Source organism: Ostrinia nubilalis, chromosome 20, assembly GCF_963855985.1.
Source record: "Ostrinia nubilalis chromosome 20, ilOstNubi1.1, whole genome shotgun sequence".
Taxonomy (NCBI): Eukaryota; Metazoa; Arthropoda; class Insecta; order Lepidoptera; family Crambidae; genus Ostrinia; species Ostrinia nubilalis.
The window spans coordinates 3,953,411-3,972,111 of NC_087107.1; the positions used below are offsets into that span (position 1 = coordinate 3,953,411).

At 37.5% G+C, this 18,701-nt stretch overlaps 1 protein-coding gene across 1 annotated transcript; it reads right to left on the bottom strand.

The window, feature by feature from the left end:
- Positions 1-338: 338 nt before the first annotated feature.
- On the bottom strand, positions 339-14,641 carry LOC135081854 (uncharacterized). Its single transcript, XM_063976636.1, has 15 exons — positions 14,373-14,641; positions 12,080-12,327; positions 10,937-11,119; positions 10,610-10,823; positions 10,288-10,499; positions 9,960-10,139; positions 9,152-9,302; positions 8,499-8,660; positions 5,509-5,786; positions 5,029-5,242; positions 4,328-4,539; positions 3,208-3,393; positions 2,729-2,875; positions 2,236-2,380; positions 339-997 (listed from the first exon to the last, which is right to left on the bottom strand). The coding sequence occupies exons 1-15, from the start codon at positions 14,404-14,406 to the stop codon at positions 921-923; spliced, it is 2,643 nt and encodes an 880-aa protein (XP_063832706.1). The 5' UTR covers positions 14,407-14,641; the 3' UTR covers positions 339-920.
- Positions 14,642-18,701: the final 4,060 nt, after the last annotated feature.

Genomic DNA, 18,701 nt, shown 5'->3' on the forward strand with positions numbered 1-18,701 from the left:
AGATTTGAACACCTGTGCCCTAAATAGCAACGAGTATTATGAGCAGAGACAATACTTTTAATTACATGCCCAAGCCAAAATGTTTACCTACTTTTATTACCAAAGTACTTAAGTACCTACCTTGTGAATAGACAAACGTGTAGTTAACGGTGAGTGCCTACTTAGTGCGTGAAGGAGTCTGCTTCTGTCAAAAAATTAGATTTAATATAGTGTATGTTTTAACAGAAAAGTCCACCTCAGGATAAAAAGTGCAGTTCATCCAAATGATATTTATGCTCGAGTTAAAAGTTACTTATACGAGGAATTTCTACTCCCTAGAGAAATTAAAACACTCAAGAGAGAGTCTTTATATTTTATTCATATCGTTGCCAGAACATATCATATTTCTAGGTCATGCGACTAAACTTTTGTTAAATGCCATCGAGAAGAAAACGTGAGAACTTGAAACAATAGACAGATGGTCACATACGATTGTGATCTTTTTATTTATACATAACGGTGTTAAACAGACAGTTAAATGGGTTTTATTAAAAATATCTACTATTCTGTTACGTTTAATTTAACAAATAGTTAAAAATACACTTAAGAAAATAAAAATACAAATGAGTCTTTATTTCTTACAAGATTTTTTTACGACTTGTAAGATGCATGTACCTAACCCTAAGTAAAATAATCTCATTTTCACTGTTCATTCCTGTAATCAATCTATGATGTAGAACTTTAAATGTCACATAACTTTGTTTTATAAAATATTATTAGGTATATTATAATCATTTTAATCATTGTGGCATCGAGGATAATACGAGACATTTTACAAAAACATTAATTTTTGGGCAATCTTCAATGGTCCTATCTTTTTATTGTTACATTTTATTAATACAGGTACACATTAAATAAACTTTGTTTGATGTTTATTATTATTAAATGCGAGCATATGATATCTTGGCTGGGCTGTGTGTGGTTGTCGGGGGTGGTGTAACTGGAACTGGAACGGGTGCTGAAACAAAAAAATAGCTTAAAATACTGCAGTTAAAATAAAAAGCACAAGCGCAGCAAAATAAGGCAGAGTTGCACCACCTAACTTGACCGTAACTATGACGATATCCGGTGTTTTTGTACGGAGTTTGACAGTTTTTTGACGTTTGTTAATGTTAAAGTAAGATGATGCAACCCAGGTGTCCAGTAGTAGGTACATTCATTGAGATGGATAGTACAGGTACAGGTTTATTACAAAGGTGTATGTTATGATAACATAGCTGGCATTGAAATTATCCAGAAGAATAAAGAAAAAGATCACATAAATAGCGTTTTGGCCAGGATTGTAGCAGCTACTTATTTGTTAATTTGTTGGAAGTTCAGGCTCCGTGCTTTGTGGACGATGCATCCAGCAGGGGACTGGCATAAGCTACGGGACTGTTCCCACCTCTTGGTCTCACCTCTGCAACTCCTGTGTAGCCAGGATCAACAGCTTGACCGCCAATAAAAACCAACCAGTGAAGGTCAAGTTTGTCCCGGGGGAAAGTTAGAAGGTGACATAGGCTAGTTTATCATTCTTCATAAAGGACGAAGCACACTAATCAACCCGGAAACGGATCATAACCATATCAACTAGAGGCTGTCAGTAGCATTCCTTGTATGAAACTCCGTACTGCAACGCACACTTATCCGCACTGTAACGTACACGCCTCGCCCGCGGCGAAAGGCGATAAGATATTGATCCCTTTCCGGGTTGATAAGTATGCTATGACCTTTAAGCATCCAGCAGGGGAGTTACATAGGCTAATTTTTCATTCGTCATTATAAAGCTGGTTATGTTTTCTATCTCATGCGTGAACCACGTGAAACCACAACCTTCCCGCGGCGGCAAAGGCCGGCATCCCTGCAAGTGACATGGATGTTTATTTATCTCACTGCGTTTCTTTCTCCTCCCATGTACTCGTAGTAAGTTTGATCTCAGTTTCCGCAACTGGCAACACATTACTAGTTATTTATATAACTAGCTTTAGCATCAGCTATTTTTTCCCTTATAAAAGTCATAGCACACTTATCGACTCAGACAGGGATCATCACCGTGTCGCCTTTTTTCGCGTCAACCACGAGGCAAGGCATTTACTTCTCGGTGCGAATAAGTGTGAGTTTCATACAAATAATAAGTACTGCGGTCAGTACTCGAGTTGATACACTTACGATCCGTTTCCGGGTAGATAAGTGTGCTTTGTCCTTTACTCTACTTACCCTTCGCAGCGATCGGCTCTACATAAAGAGTTGGCTCTTCGATCCTCCCCTCAAACAGTGACAGGCCGAGGTTATTATCCCTGATGAAGAAGACAAAAGGCCTGTCCACTTTCAGCTGGACCCCATTCTCGATCAGCGGTATGACCTGGGCAAATAAACAAATTAATATTAATCAGACACCTTAGTCCTTAACATCGCGGCATCGTTCTTTTATTTGATTAAACTGTTGTTGTAAATGTTGTATCTCTTTTAGTTACAGCCATGAAAGTGAAATAACACTACAAAAAAATGTGTACCTATGGTTTTTAGTGTTCCATTCGCAAAGGGTGCTAATAGGACTCTAATATAGTACTTCCACTATTCGCCTTCTGTCAGCGAGCGCTGTACTCAAAGATAAATGGAGAATTTGGGTTGGGAAGGCCTGATGTACTTACGTATATTTGTCCTTTTTAAGATATTTACGGTAAGAATAATTAACAAATTAAAATTTTACCATAGCTGCAGACGTGGCCGCAGCAATGGTACCCTTTTCATCGACCATCATGTGGATCTTATGGTAGAGGCTGTTCAGCAACGGAGAACCACCTTCGAAGATGCCGGAAAGATTCGCTTTCGAGGAGAATAGGCTTGTGACACGCATCTGCAATAAAAAATGTAAGTAAATATTAATTACCTATCAGATAGCATTATAACCTGTCGTTTTTGTTTAAACCTTCGAACTATACAAAACTTATGATGCATGATGCATCCTGATGGATACAGAATAATAGGCTGCTTGCGACCTGTTAACCTGAATGAGAATTCAGAAATTGACAACTTATAATGATCATGATTATCATTACCATGACTAAAACAATGAGTTGTCTCCCACAACTTCGCCCAGTTTCAGCAGTGTCAGTCCTGTAGTTTTTGTGTTGATAAACATCAATCCATCATAAGAAAACTTTCCACTATAAAATATAGCATACTCACGCTTTGCAAAGGCCCGACCATGTTCTCGGCGTAGTCAATGGTGAACTTCGGCATCATCAGAGTGACGTCAGTAGGCTCCATGTTGCTGACGACTTGGTCCAGACTCATGTAGGGTAGATCTCTGATGAGGACTGGGCACCCATCCCGGTCGAGAGGGACTAGGATGATCATGGCATATCGGCCACCCTGGAAAGAACATAATAAACCTACAATTGGAAGAAAATAGGACTTTTTTCTAGTGATGTTTATGATTTCTGAGGAAGATGAATTAAAGACTTGATTTCTTGCTTTGTTTCTATCAGAACTAGTCCAATATTGTTCCGGAGCAGTGGTAAGGTTGATGCTAAGTACTTCGTCATCAAATTCTCGATTGATTTTGACTCCGCTATCTATTGGTTAGAGAAATGGTTCAGGTTTGCTTTCTCCGATGAGACAAATAGGAGACACGTCGTATTTTGGTAATTTTGGTAGCGACATTGCAAGCTTCACTCCGAAACTCCGATCATCCGAAAAGTCAACAAGCCAAAGTCACTTTAAAGAGTTATAATGATGTCAGACGCATAATAGCTTATACAGTCTGACACTATCGTGTGGGTGGGCTGTAAATAAGGGGTGACGATAGAAAGAGGAATAAGTTTAAGTTGCAACTTTTCGCAAAGGGAGGTTACCTTTGCATTGTAGGAAACTTCCAATGTAGGTAAATTGTGGTAATCTAAATGTAGGATCTTCTAAGATTAGGTAACGTTAGGTAGATGCATTTAACAACAACTGCAAAACTGGTTATAAATTTATATTTATAGCAAGAAATTATTTTGATGATACAAGGAAAACCTTGGAGCAGTGCATGGAAAGTCAAGGTTTTGCTGCTATAAATACACAGATCCGTAATAAAATTTTAAGAAAGACGTCAGGGAATTTTACAGTTTATCAGTGAAATTTTGTACTGATTATCAAAAAATATCGTCAAATTTTTATTGCATTGCTAGAAACTAAGGTAAGAAATGCACCTAAAGTACTACCAGTCAAATGATGCAAAACAACCAATCTGGAAATCATTGCCTATGTTCCTCAGTGAACATCCTGTAGCTGAAATGATAATGATAAATGAAAGGCAACAAACCTCATAAGGCAACTCAAGCGCATGAGCTCTCAGCTCCTCAATATACGCGTAGTTGATCTGCGCGCGCATATCCATCATGGCGACGTTTTTGCACACCCCATGGCTGTAGAAGCAAGCGCCTTTGGTCAACTTCGGGTCGAAGGAATGCTTCCAAGATCCTTTGAAGTACAGCGCGTTGGCCAGCAAGACCTCGGTTGAGGGGTTCACGTTGACTGAAAATATCAACGGTAAAATAAAAACAATATAAACATAACAACAATCAAATACTGGTAAAGATTAGGCCAATCTTTCAAGGGTGTTCAATTTCAATTTACGAGTATTCTGAATATTTTAAACTAGCTTTCCGCCCGCGGCTTCGCACGCGTGAAATTTCGTTTGTCACAGATCGTCATAAATTATAGCCTATATGTTATTCTGGATTATGAACAATAATACTGTAAAGTTTCATCAAAATCCGTTCAGTGGTTTTTGAGCCCATTCATTACAAACATACAAAAATAGGTACAAATCTTTCCTCTTTATAATATTAGTATAGATAAATGAATACAGAATGAATGACATTCAAGTAGCCATTTTTTTAAATAACGCCATATAGCAGGAAAATTGGTTATTCTAATTCGAAATCCGTCAAGTTTTGGGCAGGTAATGTATTGACACGTCGAGTTATCAGTAACTCTACAACTATGTAAAATCCTCCTTACCAGGTTCAACAATATCATTGATCAGCCCATGCGTCTTGGTCGACACCCATTTGTTGATGAAGTTAGAGTCCGCATCAGGATTTGTGAAGTTCATTTTATACACCTCAGTCAGGTACACATGTTGCATCATTTGTTCGTATTCTTTTTTCATCTTTAACTTCGTCGAGATAAACACTGAATTGGCGTTTTCGAGGACGACACCAGATGAGTTTGCCTGCGTGAAAAAAAATAGAAATGCCTTTCAATAAAATTATAATAAAAACTACAATGAAATGTGGATGTGGAAAATGTAGAGACCTTTATGGCCTCTACTCCCAATTTTGGATATAGCAATATAGTTTTGTAGTACTAGTGTTTATTACCAGCGATAAGTAGAAATCAATCGTTACGCAGTCGTATGCGACTATTTTTGGGTAATTAGGAGTACTTAAATCTTTCTTCCTGCTCAAATCATTATACCTTAGTTGAATAAAAAACTACCTTCAAACCCTGAAGATACACGTTCAGCTGTTCCCTATACTCTTGTTTATTCGGAGCCAATCTTAGCGCGGCTCTGATCTCCGATTCTGTCGTCCCATGAGCTCCTTCCAGAAGCATGGCAAGTGTGGATTTGATGCTGGCAGGGGAGACCATGACGTTTCCCTTTCGCTCCTCGGCGCAGTACCGGAGGAGGTCGATGTCGAAGTAGTTGAGGCGTGACGCTTCGGAACGGAGTCCTCCATTGACGTGGATCGTTTGAAGGGACACGGCCAAGAATACTAGAAGAATAAGTTCTTGGTTTTAATGTGAATGTGTGATCCGACGACCTCATAAGGTAGCAAGAAGGTGCTGGATGCAGGCTGCCAACCGGTCATTATGGAAATCATTGGGGGAGGCCTATGTCTATTTTCAGCAGTAGACGTCCTATGGCTGAAATAATGATGATAAATAATTTGAATGATCAATTTCACCGACTGTTAGATGTTTGGTTTTCGGTACATGTCCATTGTCCATGGAAAATTTCCAAATGATGAAGAAGATTTTTTCGATGAATTTGAGGTTTTCCTTTCGCATATTTAATGACGTAGTTTGGTGGTTAGTAACGGACTAAAATGAAAGATTTTGTTGTAGGTTCTAATAACGCTGGAGGAAAATGAAAGGTACGAGCATTTAGGCTTCAGACGTTTATTCCATTTTGTCCTCTTAAGCAGAACATTATGTCATTATTTAATTGATCAGAACCGGAACTAATAAACTCAAACGGTGCAATTTAATGAAAGTTAGACATATCATTAGGAGACACCAAAAATCTCATGTTGTTAATGATTAATTACTTTAGGCGGTAAGAAGTCTTTGTCCGTACAAACAAGAATATAATTAGAGACAAACATAGTAACGAAAATGGAACAAAAGACAAACGAATGATCAGGTAGTCTATCAAGTTTGCTCATCAATTGGCCATATCCCATGTTTCTTAATCTGATAACAACAAGGGTCAGTTTCGTACAAAGCTTTGTTTTTAAGTAGATAATGACCAAGAGGAAGGTCGTAAAGACAATAACAAAATAACCGGTATAAAACTTACCGAAACTAAAAGCTGTATAAAATGCCATTTGTATGTTGATGATTGTATTCGCAGAACAACACAAGATATCGGAACACTAGTACGTTCAAGGAATAAACAATAACTGAGAGGACCCGAACGGTCCGGCCCTGCCAAGAGTGAGTGAACGGATGATTAATTAAATCATACAGCTATTAGCAGATTGCGAACTGAATGATATACAAAAGACAGGTAGGTACTACAACAACTTCTCATGTGACGTAGGTAGCTGGTTTTTGCGTAGAATCTTGTTATTCCGCTTCAAATCTAGATGTAAGAATTAAGATGATAGGTTTAAGGATGAAACCACGGAGACCAAAGGGTTAAAAACAGTCAATAAACAGATACTGGATATTATAATACAGCTAATACACGTTGTAAATTCCCGTAATAAATTAAAATCCAGCTGTTGTAAAAATGTAAAACGAATGTTACGACAAATATCATCTCAAACCTAATATATTTCAATTGAAAGAGGTTCCTAAATGTATGGTCTAAAATGACGGTACTTTCCTTTCAAATTACCTAATGTCAACGTTGTTTGAATTAAGGATTCCAATATCATACTGCTAATGCTAGACGAATAATGATGTAAGTTTGCATATAATTTTTGGCTAGGCGTTTTGAATTTGCTTCGTAGCGTATGCCTTTAATCCTAATTCAAATTCAAATTCAAAATTTTTATTGCATATTAAGTGTTTACAATTGGGTCTTAATCTAAACAATGAGCTTATAACTTAATAACCCGTTAATGGGTATTGCAATATTAGTATAAGTGAATGCGGGACAACTAATCCCATATCAAGATTTATGAACAAGTTCATATCGCTACATCTATTATGAAGCCTAATTTCAGGCTGGCCTTTGTTCTAAATTGAATTAATAAGTATGTAGATCAGTATGACGTGCAGAGTAAAGCTACGGCAGTACCAAAAAAATATTTTGTAGCATTACCGCATTATATTGTGACCAAACGTTTTAACTCAGTCAGGCACGTTACATATTTTTGGAATCTTCACTAAATTTCCAAAAAAAATTATCTTTCTCTTTGAAGTAAGTCAACCCAACTTCTCAACATCAGCACTCCAAAAACTCCTAACTAAGGAACACTGTTGTTATCATGTACTTCTACAGCTAATACACTCGTAGGAATATTTTATTTTCTGCCTCCCAAACAAATTACAGGCTTTTCAACTGTTCGCTGTTCTAATAAGGACATGGGTATAATTTATTAAATAGGTATGACAAAAATAAAAAACAGTTTTAGGATCAAAATGTCATTTTATTATGTGTTTTTATAAAAATGCAAGAGCGTAGAGTCAAAGGCATCAATGGCACATGCTTGAATAACCTTGGTTTCATTATATTTTTACTTCGTATAAATGTTAAACAGATCACAGATCGAATCAAAAGAGAGCCATCATGTACCTACTAATATTCTTAACATTGACTTCTATATCGTGCCTGATTTCATACATTTCATGATAATTTACATGGAACTTAGACTAATGACTTAAACAATAATAATCATGCCCTTTCGGTAACCACCTTTCCTAATTACTTAACCGATAGTTTCTCTTTCTTCTAGCTGTATGGTATCACTATCTAATACTACAGAGTTCTACAAAATTTTTGCCCTTTTAGCCACGTAAGATCGATTTACTAGGCAAATATTTTATTGAGGAATTACGTAACCAAAAAACTGACCACATTATCATAATCTTTTAGCAAAACAAATATACGAGTAATACACTTCAGAGCCTTATCAAGTTCAGTTGCAAAACAAAATTACCCAAAGCAAGACCTGTGGGAAATTTTAACTTAAGAACCAAGGAAGTTTCAGTCGGCGATTACTAAAAGGGCATCCCTAACCCTAAAATAACCTATGAGTGTTTGAAAGAGCCATCGGCCAAGGTGGGGTCGGCCACTCTGCCCGTGAACAGCAGTTGCCTGGTCGTCTCATCCTGGATCAGGAAGAAGAAGGGCTTGTTGGCAATCACCTCCACAGCAGTATCGTCGTCCTCGCCGAATTTGTTGACTAGAGATATTTCTGTAATGGAAACAAAAGCATTTAGTACAGGTTTTATATTTTGTTTTATTGCTAGTACAAGATCTGTAGACTGTAGGACTAAATTACGTAATACAATGATTTAATGCACATAGTAATTGACTAATAACGCTGTAGTTAAAATCATATATTATACGGGAGTACGGGACTAAGTAATCCCACCACGCTTTTTCACCGCTGCAGATTCTGTATAGCCTGGCCTCTAATGAAACCAAATAAGTGAAGGTTGAATAGTCAAAATCATGAATTGACTCATTAAAAATGCAAATTATAACTAGCAGTTATTTAAGATCGCACAGTTCCAATAGATAAAATAATTTGTATATGTTCAGTGTTCTAGGCAAAATAAAAAGACACTGGCAATAAAGTTCCCACCATAATTATTATTTTGTCCTTACAACTTTGTAAGACCAAAAAATACCAAAAATATTGAACTTTCTATGTCTGTTAGATGGTTTATCAAATAGCAGTACCAGTAGCTGAGTAGGCCACACTTCCGAGCTCGTTGACCTCGATGCCCGACCGCTGCAGAACCTTGGAGACCCTGAGGCGCTGCTGCAGGGACTGTCCCCTGGCGATACCAGGGAACGACGCAGTGTCTTCGAAGGCTTGTCTGACACCCATCTGTAAAAGCAATAACCATTAACGTTACATTGAAATGGTTTCTGATTTCCTACAATCAATAAGAAAATTGGCATCGTCATCATCAGGTGAGGTAAATGTCTCCAATGTAAGCAAGCCCTCTTTAATTTACTTTAGGTAAATGGATGATTTGGCACATAAGTTATTGCCATTTAAATTCACATAATACATAACCCAGACACTCTAGACTAGTTATTGCCTTTCCTGTAAGGAAAATAACATCAATTTCCTTTTAGTCATACTTACGCAAACATGTCAATATTACAGTTCTTTTTAATTACATATTTTAATATTTATAGGAACAAACAAGCAAGTTGTTCTCGAAGTTAATAAAACAGAAATCAATAAATCATCTATAAGAGTATACTTACGTTCATAATGAAGTACCTAATCAATATATCATCAACTAGCTTTCCGCCCGCGGCTTCGCGCGCGTGGACTACATTATCTACATATTTTACGGAACCCTATTTTTTTTCCAAAATAAAATTTAGCCTATGTTACTCGTGGATAATGTAGCTTTTGAATGGTGAAAGAATTTTTAAAAACGGTCCAGTAGTTTTTGAGCCTATTCATTACAACCAAACAAACAAACAAACAAAGTTTTCCTCTTTATAATATTAGTGTAGATATACTTACATCTCTCAACACACTGTCCAAGTGCGAGGAGAATTCGAACTGGAATCTGGGCAAAGTGACGTCGACGAAGCGCTCTTGTAACAAATCCATTTCGGGGCGGAGCTCCGTCAGACCATCTAACACTCGGTTCAGACCAGTCAATGAGTTGGGAACTACTACGTACATTGCAAATTTGTAGCCCTGGAAAGATAAGAAAGCATAAGATTAAGCGCAATGAAGAAGGAACTCTAAGCCACGTAAGCAGACTATAGAAAAATTGTGTAACGTGGCAATTTTTTTTCCGAAATGGAATTAAATTGTTTTCATTTTCATTCTTGTTTAAACTTACCATGTATGGCATCCTGAGGATCTTAGCGTCGAATTTGGCAGACTCAGCATAGTAGAACTTGTCCTTCACATTCATGAAATAAACGGGCTTAGCTATTTTCGGGGTGACGTAGAATTGACCCTGCTTGGTAGCGTTGGGCGCGAACTGGTGGCGCCAGCTGCCCTTGAAGTATAGTGTGTTGAGGATCATCACCACCACGTTTTCGAGGTCATCTGGAACATTCACGAGAAAATTTTTAGCCCCCATTGCAAACTTCAAACCTTATGTGTAATATTTTTAAGAGCTCACTGAAATTCAAGAAAGTACACGCAAAGTAACTAACCTTGATGTACTAAGTCAGTGATCCTTCCCTGGGTAAGGTTGGCAACCCAATCGTTGATGGCTTTGGCGGCTGCAGGTGGGTTATGGAAATCAATGGGAGTCAGGTCGGTTTTGTAGGACTCGTGGGCAACTGCTGCAAACTTCTGACGAGGATGGGCAGTGTTTTCCACATAGATTTTACTACCTAAGTCAAGGACGTATTGGGGCGATTTGTACTGTAAAAGAAACAAATAAAGTTAAATATCTGATTGCACGCGATGTAGTGAAAGAAAATCACCTTATTTTTACATTTTTAATTCAAGCACAATAAACTTAAGGCTCCATTTACCTGCAATGAATTAACTATGTTCGCGAACTTTCGTCTAACAGCCACTCTATCCATTTCAAAACCAAGCACCGACTGCAGCTCTGACCTGGTCAGTCCGGTCGCTGCCTCCGTTAGGATGGCCAGGGCTAGCTTCAGACCCAGGGGAGACAGAAGGAAGTTGGTATCTGAGGAAGCTGATAGCCTCTGGAAAGATAAAGTCAAGATTAATGGTTAATTTCACTGGTACGTTAATCTCGTAGAGGTAAGTATAATACCTATAGGGTGGAAACGATAAGTGATCTCATGTGATTATTTCTAAATAATATGCAAGGTATCAAACCGGTTAGGTACTGATCCTAAAAGTACTTCACGAGCCCTATCAAACGATATCAATAATTAGGTTACAGGATAAACTGAATCTATCCCAAAATTCAATGTTATTTTTTTCAATTCGACTACGATCGCGCCAATTAAGTAGGTATTCATAAATAAGGGTAGGTAAGTAAAGCTCGATTAGCTCGAAAACAAGTGCACTTATTCTTGGATACCACGCACACACGTCGCATCACGATGTGGACGAGCTTATAAGTCACGTTCTTTTGAAGATAAAACCTGTTGTTGTCACGTGTTAAACCGTATAAGGACCGGTCGGCAGATCTCGGTTCTTAACCTTATCCAGTCCTATTTTCTGTTTTCTGAAATTTATGTTTTGCGAAGAATTTATGGTTGACTAATTCCAGTTAAACAACGCTTCCAATGCTCTAACTTGCTGGTCATCAACCTTCAAATTATATGATGAGTAGGTAGTAAAATTCCTACAGTCAACCTTGGCATGTACGAATATTTACCTGTACCTTCTACATCAAACCACTATACCTACTATAGTAAGGAACTCGTCATGGCGATATCATACTTGCAGTAGGTAGGTTACATTATAAAATTCTTCAGTCAGATTAGATTCGTTTTAAGACCTAAATCAAGAACAGAAATAGGTAGTAGGTACGTAGGTACTTAATAGCTATCAAAGAGCTTGTATAAAATAAAATATGAACTAAGTCAAATGTATCATGATAAACATCTATCAGTGGACTCTCAACTACCCACACCTCGCCTGAATTTCCGAAAGGCCTACCTAGAAGCAATTTAATCTATTTGCAAACTTACCTTAGTCAAACTCCAGTCAAACTTGTCATAGTCAGCTACCGCTGCTGCCGGCAACTCATCTATATCCCAATAGTCGGGATCAGTGAGGGTTTCGTTAATAGGTTTCACAGGCAGGGCCTGGGCCAACGGCACTCCACTCGCAGCAGGGTCATGGGGGTTCACAGACGCAGCGTAGTTGCTGGGGGTTCCAAACACATTGATCAGGGTGTTCGGGTCGATTTGTTGGGCTACACATAGGGCTGGGCCCACTGGAAAAGAAATAGTGAAGAATATAAGTTCTACTGCTAAATTGGGGCGATGATGATGAAAGTACAAAAGAGGTGGACTACCCCAATACTGAAGGGTTTCTATCCTTATTTTTAAATTTTGTTTTGTACTTATTTGATCCACGTAGAGTTACAGTCAGTAAAATCTATTATGCCACCAGTAAATTGTAGATTTGTAGAGATGTATTTTTTTTTGTATCTGGTATTTCCCCTAATTTGTCAGCTTCTGTTGCTCACAATTAGGTTTATCTTGTTAATAAAGTAATTTATTCTCGTATCATGATCTTTCTTTTAGCTCTTGTAAAAATTTACTTCACTCCTTTAGACTGGTCCCTCCTAATTTTTTCTTCTCGTGAGTTTATTGTAATTTGCTAGACTGATCTTAATCATTTTTATTTTAAATGACATGTAAATCAGAATCACAATCTATTGTGTTAGGCTTAGTAGCCATTGTGCCATTAGGTTGCAGTCTATCCATCTTTGGACAATTACCTACAATAACAATTAAGTACGTACCTAGTTGTATCAAGTGATTAGTCGTAGGTATTTCCACTGTAACCTACCGACCTTTAGATAGCGTTATCTACGTCATTTTACAACCGATCATTAACTTTGACTAGTGGTTAACCACAAAATCCCAAAATCCAAAGGTAACCAACCAACAAATGAATTTGTAATAAGTTACCTACCAGTTAGGTACGAGTAGTTGCTATTTTGTGGACAGTGGGCATTAATTGTTTTCCTGTACAATATTGTTTTGTTTGTGGTGTAAAATTATTACCTTTAGTACCTAAGGTAGTTAACTACTATTGCCTGTTCTGTGGTTAAAGATAAAGTTGTTTGCTAACAAGTCAACGATTCTCTCGATAAAATCGTTATAATAGATATAGCTTAGTCCAATCGTAAGTAATGTGATTTTTGTTTGGGTAGTTTATTAAAGGAGTTGTCCCAATTTCGGCCCAGAGGTTATTTAAAGATGAAAAATCGTTAGGCAAGTCTGGGTTCTTGCTTGCCATTTGTTTATGCTCGGTATTTCCTTATTACAGATGTTTTTAGCTTACATACTCCTACTTCCTGGCAGTTTATACTGTCTGTCCGTTGCTACAATTTAATACGCTACCTAGGTAATTGTTACGTGTTATTTTTAACAACAAATTAGCAATATTTGGGCATCTACCCTCACAAAAACATCGAAGAATACTGAAGCTAGTATTGAAAGATTTTTCAGAATCCGATCAATCTTTTCAGACGCTATATTGTTTATGTTGATGTTGGTTACACAAATGATCAAGAATCATACATAAATGATAAACGATTACTGTCTTATCCGACCTACTCAGTACAATCTCAAAACATTGACCCAGATGAGGTCATTCTGATTCTCGACAACAAACATAATTTTTAAGATTCACTTGTCTCTTAATAAACAAATAATATGGGTTTCTACAAAACAGAGTATGAATTGTACATAGGTACCTACTAGGTAGGGGGTCATCCATAAAGTACGTCACACATAAAGAGGGGGGGAGGGGGTTGACAAAGTGTGACATGGTGTGACAAGGGGTGGGAGGGGTCCTAAGTTTCGTGACATCACATTTCAATTGTTTCAAATATTTGATATAATGTTGATTTCATAAAAAAAGTACTTAATTTAAATGGAAATAAAACTAATTTCGGAACTGCTGTTAATTTAATAATTTTTAGATGTGAAATTGCGAAACATGTGACGTCACACTAGGGAGGGGGGGGTCTCAGAAATGTGACCACCTGTGACAAGGACGGAGGGGGGGGTCAAAAAATCATGAAATTCGTGTGACGTACTTTATGGATGGCCCCTAGGTATGGCTGCTTGAACCGTGACATTTTGTTTACTGGTGCGAACGTCCTCATTGCTTGGAAATACCCATATTAAAACCGACAATCGCGAGTTTTAAGCTTCTTTAAAGGCGGTCTGACATGTCTCTTCCAACAAAACCACTTAAAAAACATAGCCAAACACTTCTAAAAACTGGACATCACCAACTTACCTACAAAAAGAGCGAAATAAAATCTTGGAGTCATTATGTTGATAAGGAAAACACACAGAAAAATTAACTTCAAGGCGATTGAGATCCGGCCTTTTAATTATATTATTTTGGAAGTTTTGAACACTGTTAGCACCGCACAGGGTATTTGGAATGTTTATTGAATCATGATTACACACAAGCGGCCCAGTCCGTGGGTAGGGCGCGACTGAGCTGGCGAACTCAGTGGTCGGTCAGTTGATTCGATGACGACCTGGGAAGGTATGACCGGTTTGATGAGTGATCAGCCGTGCATTCTATTTATGTTATGAGTGATGAGCCTTGTAGGTAGGTACGAGTATATGCAAAGATAATACACAGTTTGCGAATCTTATCTGAAAAATTACCAAGTGTAGTGTACCTAATTACAAAAATGGTACTTGGTACTGATCGTACCGTTTTTTCGCCAGAAAATGCCTGAAATTGCATACCCACTGGCCCGGAGGAACCAGTGGGTTATGTGAGGCTCCCCCTGCCAGATGGGCAGGGCACTAAAACATGATGGTGTCCTCCCAAACTCTGGGACGGAACTGCGAGTTATTGTCTAATATACTGACCGTACCTAAAACTACTTCACTCCACAACAGTGACGCTAATTAGTAAATTGGACATTAGTTATTACTCGTAGATAACGTCTTTAATTAAATTTTTATTTGTGCACAAAAGCAAAACGGTTGCGGGTTCGAATCGTAGGTATGTGACATAGCTTTTGGCAATGCATGCATGATACCGCATGGCTTGGTTATGCATTTTAAGTATTACCTAATGTCAATTACCGACCTGTTTGTTATTTGTAAATGTGCGCGTTATTTATTTAGATAAATCCAATTTTCTTTGGACCTTTCAGTCTACAGTAGGTATAAATCAGAGAGTTCTTAATATGTTTATCCATTTTAGTCGTTAAAAGAAGTTACCTACAATTTCTGGTGTAGAACCTGGCTACACAGGAGTTGCAGCGGTGGGAACGAGAGATGGGAATACATAGTTTATTTCTGGTGCTAAATTATTGGACAGGCAAAGCACATTATGCTCTTCACAAACTGCCTCTCTTGGGAAACGATCTAGCTCCCTTTATCTTTTTTACTAAATTTGACTGAGTTTCTTCCGCCACTTCATGTTGTCCCGAAGTGGTGGAAGGGCAAGCTATATATGGGACGTGTATAAGTGCCCTACACAGGGCCTATGTACTGAATAAACTATTTGAATTTGAATTACCGTAACCAATATTTTACTGGCCAACTTAACGCATTAACCTGGGGAGTTTTGGGGAGTCTTAAAAGGAAATAGACGTAACGTAGTGCCCATCGCACTCAATGGTATTTCGAGATATTTTATGACGTCGACGACAATAGTAGTTTTATGACGTCAAAAACAAATCCCACATACAGGATGTTGTATTAATTGTCGATTCAGGACAAACTTGGTACAAAAATCACATCACACATAATTGTAACTACACAATTTTATGCTCTAGGAAACGATTATGTATAATAACTCAACCATAGAATCAAGTTGTATGTTTAGATCGGTTCGCATACCTAATTTTAAAATTGTTGCATAGTACAAATGTGTTAATCGTGGGTTTTCTCCTCTTCAGTTTAATTTAATGTCTAGACGATCGTTAAGAGTTAGATTATTATCAACCACATTGTTTAGGGTTCGATGCCCATCTTACTTATGTTTGTATCTGTTGCTCAGAAAGTCTGTACAAGCCGGTCAAGTTAACTGCGCACCCGGCTGCCGTGACATCACATTCCAGCTAGGTGTGTAGTGTGTGTTGTCCATACAAATAATGTTTAAACCGAACCGCATGCAAAATAGAGCTAAAAAACTAAGTATTTATAAGATAACACCGTTACATTGGAGTGGATAAGTGTCCATGTAGTGTGATGACCACATCGTATTGGACAGTAGCTATTCTATTCGGTCAACGTCCTATGGACATTTCCTAGTATGTATGTGTAATTCGAATCACAATACTATCAGCTACGCTTATCCAAACCTGTAGGTACTAACTGTGAATTCGTAACATAAAAGCATTAATATAGGCCTAGCTCTTAACTTAAAAGTTATGCTTCAAATTTTTATGCTGTGGCCCGTCATAAAATCTTATAGATGACCCACGCTGAACTGTCCCACCAAACTCAATGACAGGGGGGCGCTACCATCGTTCAACTATATGGTTTCCAACATGGCAAAAATCGGAACCAGCGATCCGGTATAGACGGTGGCGCCCCACTGTCAATGTCATGCATAGGACAGTGTAGTAGTTCAGTATTTTGGAACTATATGTCATAAAATGTCAATGTTAACCCTCCCGTGCCGCTGCCATACCTCAGGCTCTGAGTTCAGCGCTAGCACTACAAATGCGATCATGTGGTTGACGCCTATTTAAATCTATTCCTAAAAAATCGCTTCCTGGTTAAGTAATGACTATGATGCAAATCCAATACTTCACGAATCAGATTAGTCACCAAGAAGCAATAAATATACGAAGAAAAAGTACCGTTAGTGTGAACGTAATTAGTAATTACACTCATACCAGGAAAAACCAAACTACAAATACGGTGTAACGTAACTAATGGTACCACTATGCACAATACCATGAGGAAAAAGTTATATGGAAAAGTCGGTCAAAGAAGAACCGCTGAAAAGGACAGTGCCAATCCATGTATGGAAGTTGGACCAAGTGCTGCCCAGAATGAAACTATAGTGCATTTTGTTCCTCAGGCCAATACTAATTTGTAAACCGGAGCGCACTGAAATCTATCCCTGGAGTTAAGAGAAAAAAAGAGTTTTGTTTGGAATTATTTACATACAAAATATCATCGATGTATACCTACTACGCATAAGATTTCGCGATTTTGGCATTAAATAACACTCGTTATGTTGAACTTAACCATACTGCATCCGTACACCTTACTTTAGTACGACTTCGACATTATTTATAAGCGATCAAGCGCTGTTGCAGTAGTTTGGTTAGTTGACCGAAATTAATTATTTCCAAAATAGAGCAAGAAGTTTTAGCTTACAATAACTTCAATAATCGATTGTAATACACCAATAAATTGATTTTTCGCAAGAATAGAGAACTAAAACTTCTTGATTCATTTTGGAAATAATGATTTCTGTCAAGTAACCAAACTATTGCAACAGCGCTAGATCGCTTATAAAGAATGTCTAAGTCGCACTAAAGTAAGGTGTACGGATGCAGTATGGTTAAGTTCAACATAGCGAGTGTTATTTAATGCCAAAATCACGAAATCTTATGCGTAGTACGTATACATCGATGATATTTTGTATGAAAATATTTCAAAACAAAACTCTTTTTTTCTCTTAACTCCAGGGATAGATTGCAGTGCGCTTCGGTTTACACATTAGTATTGGTCTGAGGAACAAAATGCACTATGGGTTGATTCTGGGCAGCACTTGGTCCAGACCCTGGCACTATCCTTTAATTAAAACAATTTCATACAGGGTTGATGTTAAATGTTTACGCTGGTTGCACCATACCTACATTATACAGGGTGTCCAAGAATGGGTGAATCAAACTGATAAGGAAGGTAGCTCTACTAATGTACTATCCCTAAAAAATATGAAAAAAAATAAAGCGCATAAGGCCATAAAAAAATTTTTTTTTTTTAAAAGTGAAAATAAAACAGCTTTGCCTAAGTCTGGCTATAATTGCTGCGTTTGGAGTTTATTTGTACTTTTTTTCTTACTTATATTAATTGTACATGATCGCTTCGTTTATCTGTAAACAAGCTTGAAAATAATGACTAGATTTCGATTTTGAGCACTTTATTTAAAAAAAAATCCGAACTCAAATTTTTTTTTTCATATTTTTTAGGGATAGTACATTAGTAGAGCTACCTCCCCTAGCAATTTGATTCACCCATTCTGGGACACCCTATATAACTATAAAAAACGTCAAGTCAATCAAAATCCATACACAACTACCGGTTATGGATACAGTTACGGTTAAAGATAAAGTGGTGCAACTTAGGCGTGTGTCAGTGGAAGTTCGAAGTTAAGATTCGACTTCCCTCCATTCAACAAAAATGAGTACCTAGCAGTCTAGAATAGAAAAAAAACACAAGTTATAAATACCAAATTTTTATTTCACGTGTTTACTTTGGATGTACAGCCAGCATGTAAAGTTTTTAACAAAATAATAAATAAATACTTTCTATTACAATTCACTGACACCACTCGCTACATAATATTGGAATAATAATAGCTGCCTCTTAATTAACCTACTTTATTAATTAATCACTAATTTAATATTGTGAT

What these genes read in the sequence shown, in the direction of transcription:
- LOC135081854 (XM_063976636.1), bottom strand. Translation starts at nt 14,406, where the DNA reads ATGACTCCAAGATTTTATTTCGCTCTTTTTGTAG. An exon ending in TCCTCAGGATGCCATACATG is followed by an intron (nt 10,140 to 10,287) that starts GTAAGTTTAAAC and finishes TTATCTTTCCAG; the next exon opens with GGCTACAAATTTGCAATGTA. An exon ending in CGCTTGAGTTGCCTTATGAG is followed by an intron (nt 3,394 to 4,327) that starts GTTTGTTGCCTT and finishes TGTTCTTTCCAG; the next exon opens with GGTGGCCGATATGCCATGAT.